The following is a 16,993-nucleotide window of genomic DNA, read 5'->3' on the forward strand; positions in this document are numbered from 1 at the left end:
GGAAGCACAGTCATGAATAACTTTGAAAAAATTAAACAACATAAAGTCAATATGAGGCTCCAAACCTAGGGGTTAGTCTTGTTTACAACAAAAATGACCTAACTTGTTAAACAGGAAAATAATAATGTTTTTTTTTTCCACTTCATGAAAAGTCGTCAAAACTGACTTGGAGTAGTTGGAAATCAACCTCTTCAAAGATGTACACTTGACGAAACATCGGGTCCGTCTGGGTCTCGAACCGGCGCACCCTACACTGCAAGTACAGCGTGAAGTTTGAGACTAGTTGTAGTGGTTACCTGGAGGGCGTAGTTCTCCTGGAGTCTGGATAGCTGCTGAGCGCGGCATTGATCAATATTGTCCAGTACATGCTGAATATGCTTTGGCTGGGAGTCACGGTGACAACATCTGTACAGGGGAGAAGAAATAGAGATGTGTTAATTGAAACATTAGAAGTGAAATCATGCCCAAATGTATCTAGCATACAAAATAAGGACCTCAATTAGTCCCTGACTTGTGTGCTATATGGCTTGGGGTTTGATGTGAAGAATGAGGACAAAGTTATTGGAATAATGAAAGGAGTACCCTACCGTAATGAGCGACTAACCAAACAATCAGGTTGTAACGACAAATAAACATTTTCATACCGCCATTGTAATGGCATTAACGTAGAAAACAAAGGATAAGAAGGAATACAACAAACATGATTGTGTGCAGTGAACGGAGTAATAAGCAGTCGGGTGTAAAAAGCTTTGGTGCTTTGTGATGGTTATCCAAATTTTGTTATCATGTTCATTTCCCTCTTCTCCACTCTCTGTCTATTTGTTCCTATGTTTTTGTTACACTATATTTTATCCAGTCATTCTGGTACTGATTCAATTGTGTTGTGCACATATTTGATTAGTTTTCATATTATGTAATATGAAACTTTTGCAACTCGTGCTGTACCGAGTTCATGGAATATTTAATTAAATGACCCAGTTCGCGGTCAGAATATTGTGTCAATACTAACATGGTGACTTTATCTTATTTGCTTACAGGTATGTTTCATCTTGTTCTGTTTCCATGTAGATATTCCCAAGTGGTAAGTTTTATTTATTTTCTCTTTGAAGTGTTTGGGATAACGAACAGTCAATGTAGAAGAAGCAACATATGTATCTAACTGAAGGGGAAACTCATAAAGTAGAAAGTTTATTTGAAACAAGCACAGCGTAGTGAGTGTGAACTACATAGTTAGATTCTTTGTAGATGTTACTAAACTTGCTTATTACTGCAGTCTGAACTTTGAATTCTCTAGTGTCAACTATGAAGTACCAAGAACAAAGTTGGTCGAAAAGGTAGAACATTCAAATGATTTCTCCAAGGATTTGTGTAAAGTGTTTTTTGGTGGTCTGTTTGGTGTTTTTGTATGTATCTATCTACGTTTATGCAGAAGCTCTAAGTGTTAAGTTATCTGAATTGACGTTGGATCTGATCACCTGGTGTTAAGTTATCTGAAGTTATTTTTTAGCAAGGGTTAGTTGGAATTGGAACTTACCTCTTACAGCAGTGAATGATGAGTTGTATAAACAGTGTCATCATGAGGAATATGAAAGCACACAGAGTACCGAATGCCTCATCGTATGCAATGCCCACACAAGATAAATCTGTGATCTGTGTACAGTGTACTCACATCTAAAACAAAACGACCACTATTGATGTTAAACACTTTAACGTTTCACTTGTTATTCGTTTCAAATTCACACACATTCCAATGTGACATATTCGAAAAGTGAGTGATCCACTCTCTCACACGAGTTTGGGGGAAACTTGATAACCGACAATTTAGAATTGGGGAAGGTTTGGGGAAGAAATGACAAATGTGGAAATGACGGCGAAGAATATTTATGTCTTATGTTGATTGACATGATGTAGGTAGGAGCATCATTTTACGAATAATTTTCGCGAGCTAAAAATAACTTGTACGGAGTTATGTATTCCACTGCTCTCACGTTGCTTTGTACGTTTGTAGTTCGTACATTACAGATGGTTTGTTTTCGAAATGGCATGGTATGGTCGATAAATTTGTACTTATCTATCAGAAAATTTACAACAATCTAAAGTGTGGACTATAATTCTAATGACACAGATATTCCCAGGAATTCCAGGTTAGGAATTTTCTCAATGATATAGGTTTCGGCCAAGTGCGACGTTTTTTATGGAACGCGGTCCGGAAAAGTTACATCATTGTCCTTGTAGCCCATGTCATTTACTTTCAAGACATGACTGTAACCTACATCATTAACCCTCAAGACATGACTGTAAAATATTACAATATTTATATCGTGTTCTATTTCATAGTTCATACTCAAGACGCAATGCAGTGTGTTAGGGGTAGGTAAGTGTCAGGAGTCAGGTTGTAGTAAAAGACATAACAGAGCACGGAGCAATGGTCTCTGTTGAATATAAACGTTCAAGACGGACATGCCATATCAAGGTGAATAATATTTTGTACTTTCTAGCTCTCTGGATAGCAGTAGGGAGGTGGGGTAGCAGGAATAGAAAGGTGGATAGCAATAACAGAGAGGCGGGTAGAGGTAGAGAGCCTCAGAGCTGTCTTCTGGGTATTAAAATTTAATGTGACGTGGAAAATATCATGATGCTGTTGTTCTTATCTTAATAAGATGGAAAATGAAGCAAAGGTCCAAGGCACGGACTCGTTTTATCTCTTTTGTCATATTTGGGGAAAAGTTCTTGAACTTTCGACCCCGTTTTGTCTTTCTACCTACAAGTTTTTAACTTTACAGTCACTAGAGATGTTCATCTGCATGCAGCATGAAGTCTTTTTGTCTCCTTTTTACATCCAAATCCAAGCTTTGCTTTACACAAAATATGTATAAACTATGAACTAGAAATATCTTTCATGTGGATAAAGTTCTTTTTTTTTAAGAGGTTTGACAGAGGGAAAAAAAAAATTTTAACATAAAATAAAAAAAAAAAAAAAAAAAAAAAAAAAAAAAAAAAATCAGTAAAACATCAAAACTCTGTTCCGTGTTGATTTATGCCGGGCGTCTCTTCAAACTATTGACGTAGGTTTTTTTTTTTTTAAGAGGTTTGACAGAGGGAACTGTAACTGCTATGGTCTTATCGTCCCGAAATCGAAGAGAGAAGGAAGACAGGATAGGAGAAAGCCAGCCGTTCCGAGAACGAACATTATCCCACCAGGATAAAATCCGCCCCGGGCGGGAATCGAACCCGCGGCCTAGCGCTTACAAGGCAGGCGCACTACCAACTAAGCTAACTAGGCTGGCTGATAAAGTTCTTGATTGTTGCATTTCATCTACTTTTCTTAGTTGTTCTACTCGTGTTTGACTCGAAATATTTTGCTTGGCATCTGAATATTCCAAATGCATTGACATTAAAATAATAATGACAACTTGACAACCCGACTTGAAAGCAATTCAATTTCGAAACAATTAAACACTGTCGACTTTAATATGAAAATGTCGCTCTTAGTGTATTCGCTTCATTTGTTTACATTCTGCTCAAGCATTTCGTGCATACAACATTAAGGAAAACTGCACTAGCACGAAGCACGGTATAAGAATGAACAATACCGGCTGTGTTAATGCCAAGGGCATTCCACCACACTACTTACTAGTGCAACGCTATAACAATAGTACCTCAGTGCATGGCATGTCTCACCCCCCTTATAATAACATTGTTATTAGAAGAAATGGGGGGCCTTGAAAGGTTTGTTTACAAATATGTGTGTGGGACTGTGAACAATGTATGGCGCTATAGATAGTTTTCCTCCGTCTATTTTTGTCCGTTTTGAATGAAAATTGTGATATCGAGTGAAATTGAACAAGGTAATGTTCCGTTGTTTATTGAAATTTGTATTTCGAGCTCTAAGCCTTGTCTTTTGTTAGTTTTGGCTAGGCTTTGTTTTCGTTTGTTTTGGCTTTTGGAATACCTACTGTTTGATGGTCCTGTGTCGATTTCGTTCGCTGATGTCCAAAATTTCGCTAGCAAACATATGCCTCATTAATTAATTGAGGAACACTCGTCATGGGTTCATGAGCATCATCATTTAACATTATCTAGTAGGTAGCATTTACTCTACGTTCAATTTCAATCCAGCGTACGGACGGTACGGTACGGTATTTCACATTGCGGCGTGTATGTTCACTGCTTCAGTTATTTGGACATTTTCCTGCATAATATCACGGGATTAGTGTGTGTTGACAAGCTTGAAACCTTCATGAGGCATTTAGTATGTCGCTATTGCTTAAATGTAGGGGCATTTTATGTAACACAAGCCATTTGGGGTTCTAGATGTTTTACTGTGTTTAGAAAACCTGATGTTGTGACGTCACTTAGGGCAATAAGATCCCTGAAAAATGAAAATGTTTGAACTTTGCCAAATTTGACAACGTATGTTCTCTTCACGAATGTGTGTTCGGAAAAGTTACCGCTAGACCAGAAAGGTTTGGAACCACTCTCAAGTCAATGTAATGCTAGACATGAAAAAGTACTTCACCAAAAGAATGCAATATTAAATAACCCTAGCTTTTGATTAATTAGCAAAGGGGTGTGTGAAGTCTTTTACGAGACAAAGTTTACCAACTTTAGGGAAATAAGATCCCTGAAAAATGAAAATGTTTGAACTTTGCCAAATTTGACAACGTATGTTCTCTTGAATGTGTGTTGGTAAAGTTACCGCTAGACCAGAAAGGTTTGGAACCATTGATCTAGATTCTAGATCAAAGGAGCAAAGGATATTGAGGCACTCTCAAGTCAATGTAATGCAAGACATGAAAAAGTACTTCAGCAAAAGAATGCAATATTAAATAACCCTAGCTTTTGATTAATTAGCAAAGGGGTGTGTGAAGTCTTTTACGAGACAAAGTTTACCAACTTGAGAAATTGAAATTCATAGGAAAAAGAGCGAGAATGATTAACGTACAAGGTTATGAGAACTTCCCATTTGCAGGAAGTTTTTCATAATAGAAGGTAGAATATAAATAGAGCTAACTATGTGGTGTGTGTGTGTGTGTTTGTCTGTGTGTGTGTGTGTGTGTGTGTGTGTGTGTGTGTGTGTGTGTGTGTGTGTGTGTGTGTGTGTGTGTGTGTGTGTGTGTGTGATAGGGCAATAAGATCCCTGAACAATGAAAATGTTTGAACTTTGCCAAATTTGACAACGTATGTTCTCTTGAATGTGTGTTGGTAAAGTTACCGCTAGACCAGAAAGGTTTGGAACCACTGATCTAGATTCTAGATCAAAGGAGCAAAGGATATTGAGGCACTCTCAAGTCAATATAATTCAAGACATGAAAAAGTACTTCAGCAAAAGAATGCAATATTAAATAACCCTAGCTTTTGATTAATCAGCAAAGGGGTGTGTGAAGTCTTTTACGAGACAAAGTTTACCAACTTGAGAAATTGAAATTCATAGGAAAAAGAGCGAGAATGATTAACGTACAAGGTTATCAGAACTTCCCATTTGCAGGAAGTTTTTCATAATAGAAGGTAGAATATAAATAGAGCTAACTATGTGGTGTGTGTGTGTTTGTCTGGATAAAACAGATTTTTCAATGTTGCGGGGGGAAACAGGGAGAAAATCCTTTAGAAATTTTTTCCATGGGGGAATGGAATTAAATTGGAATACATAATAGAAAGTATTTTCCGAGCTCTTTGCATTTCACCTTCATATTATGACTGACCAATGGATTTAATGTAAAAATCTATATCTTACTTTTACGGACTCTTTATCATATTTCTCAGAATCATTAAAAAATATTTACTGAAAGAAAAAAAGGCATTTTGAGTGTCCGCCGAGATGTAAATTTGATTTGCATTCAGATACAATTGTTTGAGTTGATCCAGGTTATCAAAGGCTCTCGGTTGTATCGTACTCATTTGATTATGAGACATGTTCAAATATTTCAAATTCAAGTTATTGGTAAATGCATCGTTGGGGAGGCGTTGTATTTGGTATGGGGCTTTGTTGGTGTGTTATGTAAGTCTTATCGCTCAATTGATTGAATAATCTTCCAAACGGTGCTACGTTTTATTGATTTTTGATTCGATTTCTTTGTTTTCAATCTACCAAATCAATTCATACAATGCTACCTTTTATTTTAACATCAGCCCAAGCTTTACTTTACTCACAGCAATATTAGTAAAAGATTTATTTCAAACAGATTAATATCCTAATATTGGTTGTTTAGGTGGTCGTTTAGCAAATCAATGACAGTACACTCGTTCTCTCCATATAAGTTGCCGTAGTGTAGTAGCGAGAGTAGAGGTTAGCGTATCACCAGTGAGTTTATCTACAGACACGTTATCAAGTACTAGCCGTGTTGTATCTGAAGGTGTGTAGTAGCGAGAGTAGAGGTTAGCGTATCACCAGTAAGTTTATTATCTACAGACACGTTATCAAGTACTAGCCGTGTTGTATCTGAAGGTAGATGATCTCCTATCTCTCTATAATGAACATCGCGACACTCAACCAGGGAAGACTCTACTGAACATATACAATGCTGAGGACACAGTTGAGATGAAATAGTTGCTTGACAGGAAAACACTAGCAGTGCGAGGAGGCAGACATTTTTCATGATCTGATGAAATAATACGTCTCCAGGATAAATAGCACCTGAAACACAACCAACAATGAGAGAGGTTACTATTACTACACAAGTAAATACTGAACATTGAAACTGAAATGATTATTGCGAAATGCATGACTTCATACGAGTATTACGTTTGTGTACGTTGGTAGTAGGTACTATACCTAAATACAGAGCTAACAAAATGAAATACCCAAGCTTTGGGATTTGTGAAAAATGTTGACCGTTAGCAAAGGAGGGAAAGAGAAGATTATTGAAGTTAAGTACATGTACATATGTTACGTTATGTATGTTGTATAAGAGTAAAGCTATGACGATGAATCTGGGCTAAGTGTAATCCTGCATGAGACAAATATTACATTCCATTTCCTGGCTGCGTCAGGATTAAATAGGCAAAGGAGGGAAAGAGAAGATTATTGAAGTTAAGTACATGTACATATGTTACGTTATGTATGTTGTATAAGACTAAAGCTATGACGATGAATCTGGGCTAAGTGTAATCCTGCATGAGGCAAATATTACATTCCATTTCCTGGCTGCGTCAGGATTAAATAAAGAAGGTTTAAATTGAAAATGTCTTCAGCAGCCCATCTATCTCTGGCTAAAACGTGACTAAAATATTAGGGGCTTTACTCATGGTGGATTTTTTTTTCCTGACAAAACCTCGCTTTCCTTCAATCTGAGGAAATATATGTGTTTAGCTCTTGATTAGAGCTCTCACAAAAAAGTATAAACGATTTCCAACTCGGCTTGAGAACATAAAGACGGTCTTTGTAAGTGGAATACATGACAGACACAAGGTAGTGGAATTTCACCTCTCAGTTGCCCATCTATGTATTGAGTATGTTTGAAACAAGGGCAATGTTCCAGCCGTATGTGTTTAGCTCTTGATTAGAGCTCTCACAAAAAAAAAGTATAAACGATTTCCAACTCGGCTTGAGAACATAAAAACAGTCTTTGTAAGTGGAATATATGACAGACACAAGGTAGTGGAATTTCACCTCTCAGTTGCCCATCTATGTATTGAGTATGTTTGAAACAAGGGCAATGTTCCAGCCGTGTGTTTAGCTCTTGATTAGAGCTCTCACAAAAAAGTATAAACGATTTCCAACTCGGCTTGAGAACATAAAGACAGTCTTTGTAAGTGGAATACATGACAGACACAAGGTAGTGGAATTTCACCTCTTAGTTGCCCATCTATGTATTGAGTATGTTTGAAACAAGGGCAATGTTCCAGCCGTACAGGCGTGAACCGTCTCATCGCATGCAATGCCCACACAAGATAAATTTGTGATCTGTGTACACACATCTAGAACAAAACGACCACTATTGATGTTAAACACTTGTCATTCGTTTCAAATTCACACACATTCCAAACTGACATACCTATTCGAATTCATCGCATGCAATGCCCACACAAGATAAATCTATGATCTGTGTACAGTGTACACACATCTAAAACAAAACGACCACTATTGATGTTAAACACTTGAACGTTTCACTTGTTATTCGTTTCAAATTCACACACATTCCAAAGTGACATATTCGAAAAGTGAGTGAAGAAAATCCACTCTCTCACACGAGTTTGGGGGGAAAACTTGATAACCGACAAAGTAGAAATGGGGAAAGTTTGGGGAAGAAATGACAAATGTGGAAATGACGGCGAAGAATATTTGTGTCTTATGCTGATTGACATGATATAGGTAGGAGCATCATTTTACAAAGAGAAGAATTTTCGCGAGCTAAAAATAACTTGTACAAAGTTATGTATTCCACTGCTCTCACGTTGCTTTGTACGTTTGTAGTTCGTACATTACAGATGGTTTGTTTTCGAAATGGCATGGTATGGGTAGGTAGGAGCATCATTTTACATAGAGAATAATTTTCGCGAGCTAAAAATAACTTGTACGGAGTTATGTATTCCACTGCTCTCACGATGCTTTGTACGTTTGTAGTTCGTACATTACAGATGGTTTGTTTTCGAAATGGCATGGTATGGTCGATAAATTTGTACTTATCTATCAGAAAATTTACAACAATCTAAAGTGTGGACTATAATTCTAATGACACAGATATTCCCAGGAATTCCAGGTTAGGAATTTTCTCAATGATATAGGTTTCGGCCAAGTGCGACGTTTTTTATGGAACGCAGTCCGGAAAAGTTACATCATGTCCTTGTAGCCCATGTCATTTACTTTCAAGACATGACTGTAACCTACATCATTAACCCTCAAGACATGACTGTAAAATATTACAATATTTATATCGTGTTCTATTTCATAGTTCATACTCAAGACGCAATGCAGTGTGTTAGGGGTAGGTAAGTGTCAGGAGTCAGGTTGTAGTAAAAGACATAACAGAGCACGGAGCAATGGTCTCTGTTGAATATAAACGTTCAAGACGGACATGCCATATCAAGGTGAATAATATTTTGTACTTTCTAGCTCTCTGGATAGCAGTAGGGAGGTGGGGTAGCAGGAATAGAAAGGTGGATAGCAATAACAGAGAGGCGGGTAGAGGTAGAGAGCCTCAGAGCTGTCTTCTGGGTATTAAAATTTAATGTGACGTGGAAAATATCATGCTATTCAGTTCATTTGTTTACATTCTGCTCAAGCATTTCGTGCATACAACATTAAGGAAAACTGCACTAGCACAAAGCACGGTATAAGAATGAACAATACCGGCTGTGTTAATGCCAAGGGCATTCCACCACACTACTAGTGCAACGCTATAACAATAGTACCTCAGTGCATGTCTCACCCCCCTTATAATAACACTGTTATTAGAAGAAATGGGGGACCTTGAAAGGTTTGTTCAATTTCGAAACAATTAAACACTGTCGACTTTAATATGAAAATGTCGCTCTTAGTGTATTCGCTTCATTTGTTTACATTCTGCTCAAGCATTTCGTGCATACAACATTAAGGAAAACTGCACTAGCACGAAGCACGGTATAAGAATGAACATACTCGTGTTTGACTCGAAATATTTTGCTTGGCATCTGAATATTCCAAATGCATTGACATTAAAATAATAATGACAACTTGACAACCCGACTTGAAAGCAATTAAATTTCGAAACAATTAAACACTGTCGACTTTAATATGAAAATGTCGCTCTTAGTGTATTCGGTTCATTTGTTTACATTCTGCTCAAGCATTTCGTGCATACAACATTAAGGAAAACTGCACTAGCACGAAGCACGGTATAAGAATGAACAATACCGGCTGTGTTAATGCCAAGGGCATTCCACCACACTACTAGTGCAATGCTATAACAATAGTACCTCAGTGCATGTCTCACCCCCCTTATAATAACACTGTTATTAGAAGAAATGGGGGACCTTGAAAGGTTTGTTTACAAATATGTGTGTGGGACTGTGAACAATGTATGGCGCTATAGATAGTTTTCCTCCGCCTATTTTTGTCCGTTTTGAATGAAAATTGTGATATTGTGATATGTATTTCGAGCTCTAAGCCTTGTCTTTTGTTAGTTTTGGCTAGGCTTTGTTTTTGTTTGTTTTGGCTTTTGGAATACCTACTGTTTGATGGTCCTGTGTCGATTTCGTTCACTGATGTCCAAAATTTCGCTAGCAAACATATGCCTCATTAATTAATTGAGGAACACTCGTCTTAATGTTCCGTTGTTTATTGAAATTTGTATTTCGAGCTCTAAGCCTTGTCTTCTGTTAGTTTTGGCTAGGCTTTGTTTTTGTTTGTTTTGGCTTTTGGAATACCTACTGTTGATGGTCCTGTGTCGATTTCGTTCACTGATGTCCAAAATTTCGCTAGCAAACATATGCCTCATTAATTAATTGAGGAACACTCGTCATGGGTTCATGAGCATCATCATTCAACATTATCTAGTAGGTAGCATTTACTCTACGTTCAATTTCAATCCAGCGTACGGACGGTACGGTATTTCACATTGCGGCGTGTATGTTCACTGTTTCAGCTATTTGGACATTTCCCTGCATAATATCACGGGATTAGTGTGTGTTGACAAGCTTGAAACCTTCATGAGGCATTTAGTATGTCGCTATTGCTTAAATATTGGGGCATTTTATGTAACACAAGCCATTTGGGGTTCTAGACGTTTCATTGTGTTTAGAAAACCTGATGCTGTGACGTCACATAGGGCAATAAGATCCCTGAACAATGAAAATGTTTGAACTTTGCCAAATTTGACAACGTATGTTCTCTTGAATGTGTGTTGGTAAAGTTACCGCTAGACCAGAAAGGTTTGGAACCATTGATCTAGATTCTAGATCAAAGGAGCAAAGGATATTGAGGCACTCTCAAGTCAATGTAATGCAAGACATGAAAAAGTACTTCAGCAAAAGAATGCAATATTAAATAACCCTAGCTTTTGATTAATTAGCAAAGGGGTGTGTGAAGTCTTTTACGAGACAAAGTTTACCAACTTGAGAAATTGAAATTCATAGGAAAAAGAGCGAGAGATGATTAACGTACAAGGTTATGAGAACTTCCCATTTGCAGGAAGTTTTTCATAATAGAAGGTAGAATATAAATAGAGCTAACTATGTGGTGTGTGTGTGTGTGTTTGTCTGTGTGTGTGTGTGTGTGTGTGTGTGTGTGTGTGTGTGTGTGTGTGTGTGTGTGTGTGTGTGTGTGTGTGTGTGTGTGTGTGTGTGTGTGTGTGTGTGTGTGTGTGTGTGTGTGTGTGTGTGTGTGTGTGTGTGTGTGTGTGTGTGTGTGTGTGTGTGTGTGTGTGTGTGTGTGTGTGTGTGTGTGTGTGTGTGTGTGTGTGTGTGTGTGTGTGTGTGTGTGTGTGTGTGTGTGTGTGTGTGTGTGTGTGTGTGTGTGTGTGTGTGTGTGTGTGTGTGTGTGTGTGTGTGTGTGTGTGTGTGTGTGTGTGTGTGTGTGTGTGTGTGTGTGTGTGTGTGTGTGTGTGTGTGTGTGTGTGTGTGTGTGTGTGTGTGTGTGTGTGTGTGTGTGTGTGTGTGTGTGTGTGTGTGTGTGTGTGTGTGTGTGTGTGTGTGTGTGTGTGTGTGTGTGTGTGTGTGTGTGTGTGTGTGTGTGTGTGTGTGTGTGTGTGTGTGTGTGTGTGTGTGTGTGTGTGTGTGTGTGTGTGTGTGTGTGTGTGTGTGTGTGTGTGTGTGTGTGTGTGTGTGTGTGTGTGTGTGTGTGTGTGTGTGTGTGTGTGTGTGTGTGTGTGTGTGTGTGTGTGTGTGTGTGTGTGTGTGTGTGTGTGTGTGTGTGTGTGTGTGTGTGTGTGTGTGTGTGTGTGTGTGTGTGTGTGTGTGTGTGTGTGTGTGTGTGTGTGTGTGTGTGTGTGTGTGTGTGTGTGTGTGTGTGTGTGTGTGTGTGTGTGTGTGTGTGTGTGTGTGTGTGTGTGTGTGTGTGTGTGTGTGAGTCTGGATAAAACAGATTTTTCAATGTTGCGGGGGGAAACAGGGAGAAAATCCTTTAGAAATTTTTTCCATGGGGGAATGGAATTAAATTGGAATACATAATAGAAAGTATTTTCCGAGCTCTTTGCATTTCACCTTCATATTGATGACTGACCAATGGATTTAATGTAAAAATCTATATCTTACTTTTACGGACTCTTTATCATATTTCTCAGAATCATTAAAAAATATTTACTGAAAGAAAAAAAGGCATTTTGAGTGTCCGCCGAGATGTAAATGGGGCTTTGTTGGTGTGTTATGTAAGTCTTATCGCTCAATTGATTGAATAATCTTCCAAACGGTGCTACGTTTTATTGATTTTTGATTCGATTTCTTTGTTTTCAATCTACCAAATCAATTCATACAATGCTACCTTTTATTTTAACATCAGCCCAAGCTTTACTTTACTCACAGCAATATTAGTAAAAGATTTATTTCAAACAGATTAATATCCTAATATTGGTTGTTTAGGTGGTCGTTTAGCAAATCAATGACAGTACACTCGTACAAGGACAACTGATTAGAGTTCAAGTATAGAAAACCACTTGATGTTTATTCTCTTGATAATCGCGTGTTATTCCATTGTTCAATTATCTACTTAACGCTGGGGCTGGGGAGGTGTTCCTGTCTATCCTAATGAATTACAGCTTGATAAGGGTTTAATGTCACTCTATAACTACTAAGGGAATTTTCATTGCGTTAAATGCTTGTCACAAATGTCATTCCCCACTTAATACACTCAGCTAAATTGTTTTGACTTGGACTCAAATCACCAACTTCCAGATCCAGAGTCCACCGTGCTAACCACTACTCGTAGGTTGGTATAAGTATAAGGTATAACTACTGAAGGTTTTTATATTTTTCCACCTCCTTTAATGAAATGCCATTTCATTCCAAATGGTCACCTAATACACCTATCCGGATACCAACCTCGCGTTGCGTTGCTTAACTTGAGTAACGTGTTAAGGAACTGGTGCATCCTATGTACTATTGATTAATATATCAAGTGATAACATAGAAATGCCATTTGCCATTTCATTATTTCTACTCCTCACTGGCACTACTACAGACACGGGGTTTTGCCATTCATCGTAGCAAGCCATGTAATGAGATTATAACATGTTGTGACCTAAATAATAAATAGATGTACATGAGAGAGGTGGCAAGGGACAAGGAAATTCGTTAGGAAAAATGAATAGGAAATATAAATATGGATACATTGTACAAAAATTAATAGGAAATATAAATATGGATACATTGTACGTATGGGATTGGGAGATGGTAGAAATGTAGCTCTGTGAGGAGGTCTATTTTGATATGTACTTAGCATTAGGGTAGGGTAGGAAAGAAAGCATTTGGGTAGGATAAGAAACGGGCTAGTTAAATGAGGTATTCATGAGGGATGGATAGGCGGGGGCAGTTGAGTGACAGAGAAGATGAGATTGTCGGAATATTGCATGACAGATGACTAATGATGTCTATTTCATAGTTCATACTCAAGACGCAATGCAGTGTGTTAGGGGTAGGTAAGTGTCAGGAGTCAGGTTGTAGTAAAAGACATAACAGAGCACGGAGCAATGGTCTCTGTTGAATATAAACGTTCAAGACGGACATGCCATATCAAGGTGAATAATATATTCATACTCAAGACGCAATGCAGTGTGTTAGGGGTAGGTAGGTGTCAGGAGTCAGGCTGTCAGGATCTAGTAAAAGACATAACAGAGCACGGAGCAATGGTCTCTGTTGAATATAAACGTTCAAGACGGACATGCCATATCAAGGTGAATAATATTTTGTACTTTCTAGCTCTCTGGATAGCAGTAGGGAGGTGGGGTAGCAGGAATAGAAAGGTGGATAGCAATAACAGAGAGGCGGGTAGAGGTAGAGAGCCTCAGAGCTGTCTTCTGGGTATTAAAATTTAATGTGACGTGGAAAATATCATGATGCTGTTGTTCTTATCTTAATAAGATGGAAAATGAAGCTAAGGTCCACCAAGGCACGGACTCGTTTTATCTCTTTTGTCATATTTGGGGAAAAGTTCTTGAACTTTCGACCTCGTTTTGTCTTTCTACCTACAAGTTTTTAACTTTACACTCACTAGAGATGTTCATCTGCATGCAGCATGAAGTCTTTTTGTCCCCTTTTTACATCCAAATCCAAGCTTTGCTTTACACAAAATATGTATAAACTACATATGAACTAGAAATATCTTTCATGTGGATAAAGTTTTTTTTTTTTTTTTAAAGATGTTTGACAGAGGGAACTGTAACTGCTATGGTCTTATCGTCCCGAAATCGAAGAGAGAAGGAAGACAGGATAGAAAGGTCCAAGGCACGGACTCGTTTTATCTCTTTTGTCATATTTGGGGAAAAGTTCTTGAACTTTCGACCCCGTTTTGTCTTTCTACCTACAAGTTTTTAACTTTACAGAGAGAGATGTTCATCTGCATGCAGCATGAAGTCTTTTTGTCTCCTTTTTACATCCAAATCCAAGCTTTGCTTTACACAAAATATGTATAAACTATGAACTAGAAATATCTTTCATGTGGATAAAGTTCTTTTTTTTTAAGAGGTTTGACAGAGGGAACTGTAACTGCTATGGTCTTATCGTCCCGAAATCGAAGAGAGAAGGAAGACAGGATTTTTTTTTTTAAGATGTTTGACAGAGGGAACTGTAACTGCTATGGTCTTATCGTCCCGAAATCGAAGAGAGAAGGAAGACAGGTATAAAGTAGAAAGTTTATTTGAAACAAGCACAGCGTAGTGAGTGTGAACTATATAGTTAGATTCTTTGTAGATGTTACTAAACTTGCTTATTACTGCAGTTTGAACTTTGAATTCTCTAGTGTCAACTATGAAGTACCAAGAACAAAGTCGGCCGAAAAGGTAGAACATTCAAATGATTTCTCCAAGGATTTGTGTAAAGTGTTTTTTGGTGGTCTATTTGGTGTTTTTGTATGTATCTATCTACGTTCATGCAGAAGCTCTAAGTGTTAAGTTATCTGAATTGACGTTGGATCTGATCACCTGGTGTTAAGTTATCTGAAGTTAGTTTTTAGCAAGGGTTAGTTGGAACTTACCTCTTACAGCAGTGAATGATGAGTTGTATAAACAGTGTCATCATGAGGAATATGAAAGCACACAGAGTACCGAATGCGGCAAGGGGTATCGCTTGGTTAGTTGGAACTTACCTCTTACAACAGTGAATGATGAGTTGTATAAACAGTGTCATCATGAGGAATATGAAAGCACACAGAGTACCGAATGCAATGCTTTCCATCTTGACATAATAGATTATCACAGGATCCATCTTGACAGGGATGAGACGCGTTCTATTGGAGAATGTATTGGATATGAAGCAGGAATAGTTGCCCCGGTCTTCTCTATTGAACTGTGAGATGAGTAGAGATCCATTGTGAAGAAGGAACAAGTGTGACTGATGGACAGGATTCATGTTAACATCATGTATCACAGGATGATGCTTGAAGAGAGGACTAACCGAATACTCTGGAATCCAATGAAACGTCCAGCCCTGAGGTGTAAGCCAAGTAATAGTAGGTGTGGGCTCTCCACTGACAACACAATCCAGTGTAATGTTCTGCTGGGGGAGATAGTAGGTAGTGGCAGTGAAGTACGTAATCTCAGCAGGAGTACAGTTAAGTGCACGGAGTGTAGGAATCATTGCAGAGTTGATCAGGTCCGGATAAATGGTTTTCTTACAGAAGAGAACATGCTTGTCAGGAATAATCTTGGCTTTATTTTGACTCCACCATTCTGCAAACCATGCCATATGGCAATCACATGTCCATAGATTTTCTGATATATCCAATAGAGATAGGTTGAGTCCTGTTACAGAATGAGGCAGTCTTGTCAACGCATTGTGGCCTAGGTTGATGTTTCTCAGTTTTGGTTTATGATAGAAGATTTCACTGTCTATATCACTGAGTTGAGGATTATAAGAAACAGATAAGTCAACCAGATTAGTGAGTGGTTCTAGGAGTTCAGTCTTCATATTTTGTATGTTTGTGTTTTCTATTCTCAAGAATTCTATCTTCTTATTGTTACTAAAGGTTGTATCACTCAGTTGAGTAAACACATTGGAACTAACATCTAAATATTTCAAATGGGGCATATAGGAGAAGGAATCATTTATCACAGACACGATGACATTGTGTGAAATATTGAGATACTCTATCTGATCCATGCTCTGGAAGAGTTGAGAAGGCAATGTTTTAATGGAGTTATACGAAAGGTCTAAATGTTTGAGGAGGTTCATGTTGACTAACGCCTGCTTGGCGAGATGAGCGATGTTATTATTATTCAAGTAGAGGTGAGTCAGTTTCTTATTAGGAAGGAAGAAGTAGTTATCCAGCATAGTGATCTTGTTGTAGGAGAGATCCAACTGTTCCAAGTTCCATAGGGATTGGAACACTTGCTCCCTCAGTTCCAACTGATTTGCATTCAGATACAATTGTTTGAGTTGATCCAGGTTATCAAAGGCTCTCGGTTGTATGGTGCTCATTTGATTATGAGACATGTTCAAATATTTCAAATTCAAGTTATTGGTAAATGCATCGTTGGGGAGGCGTTGTATTTGGTTTTGACTCAAGTCAAGATGTTCTATGTTGTTGAGTTTGGTAAGGAATTCATTAGAGATGACTTGTATGTTGCTACCTCTCCATATAAGTTGGCGTAATGTAGTAGCGAGAGTAGAGGTTAGCGTATCACCAGTGAGTTTATCTACAGACACGTTATCAAGTACTAGCCGTGTTGTATCTGGAGGTAGATGATCTCCTATCTCTCTATAATGAACATCGCGACACTCAACCAGGGAAGACTCTACTGAACATGTACAATGCTGAGGACACAGTTGAGATGAAATAGTTGCTTGACAGGAAAACACTAGCAGTGCGAGGAGGCAGACATTTTTCATGATCTGGATACACTCAGCTAAATTTTTCGACTTGACATGG

The 16,993-nt window shown here is 38.2% G+C and overlaps 1 protein-coding gene across 1 annotated transcript; it reads right to left on the reverse strand.

The window, feature by feature from the left end:
* Positions 1–296: 296 nt before the first annotated feature.
* Positions 297–16,959, reverse strand: LOC103524588 (leucine-rich repeat neuronal protein 3; the record flags this gene model as incomplete). Its single annotated transcript, XM_008489614.2, is given in 2 exon segments — positions 297–405; positions 15,212–16,959. Coding segments are annotated over 2 exon segments (1,851 nt in total), but the record flags the coding sequence as incomplete, so codon positions are not given.
* Positions 16,960–16,993: the final 34 nt, after the last annotated feature.

This window comes from Diaphorina citri, unplaced genomic scaffold (assembly GCF_000475195.1).
Source record: "Diaphorina citri unplaced genomic scaffold, Diaci psyllid genome assembly version 1.1 scaffold107, whole genome shotgun sequence".
In the NCBI taxonomy this organism is placed as follows: domain Eukaryota; kingdom Metazoa; phylum Arthropoda; class Insecta; order Hemiptera; family Psyllidae; genus Diaphorina; species Diaphorina citri.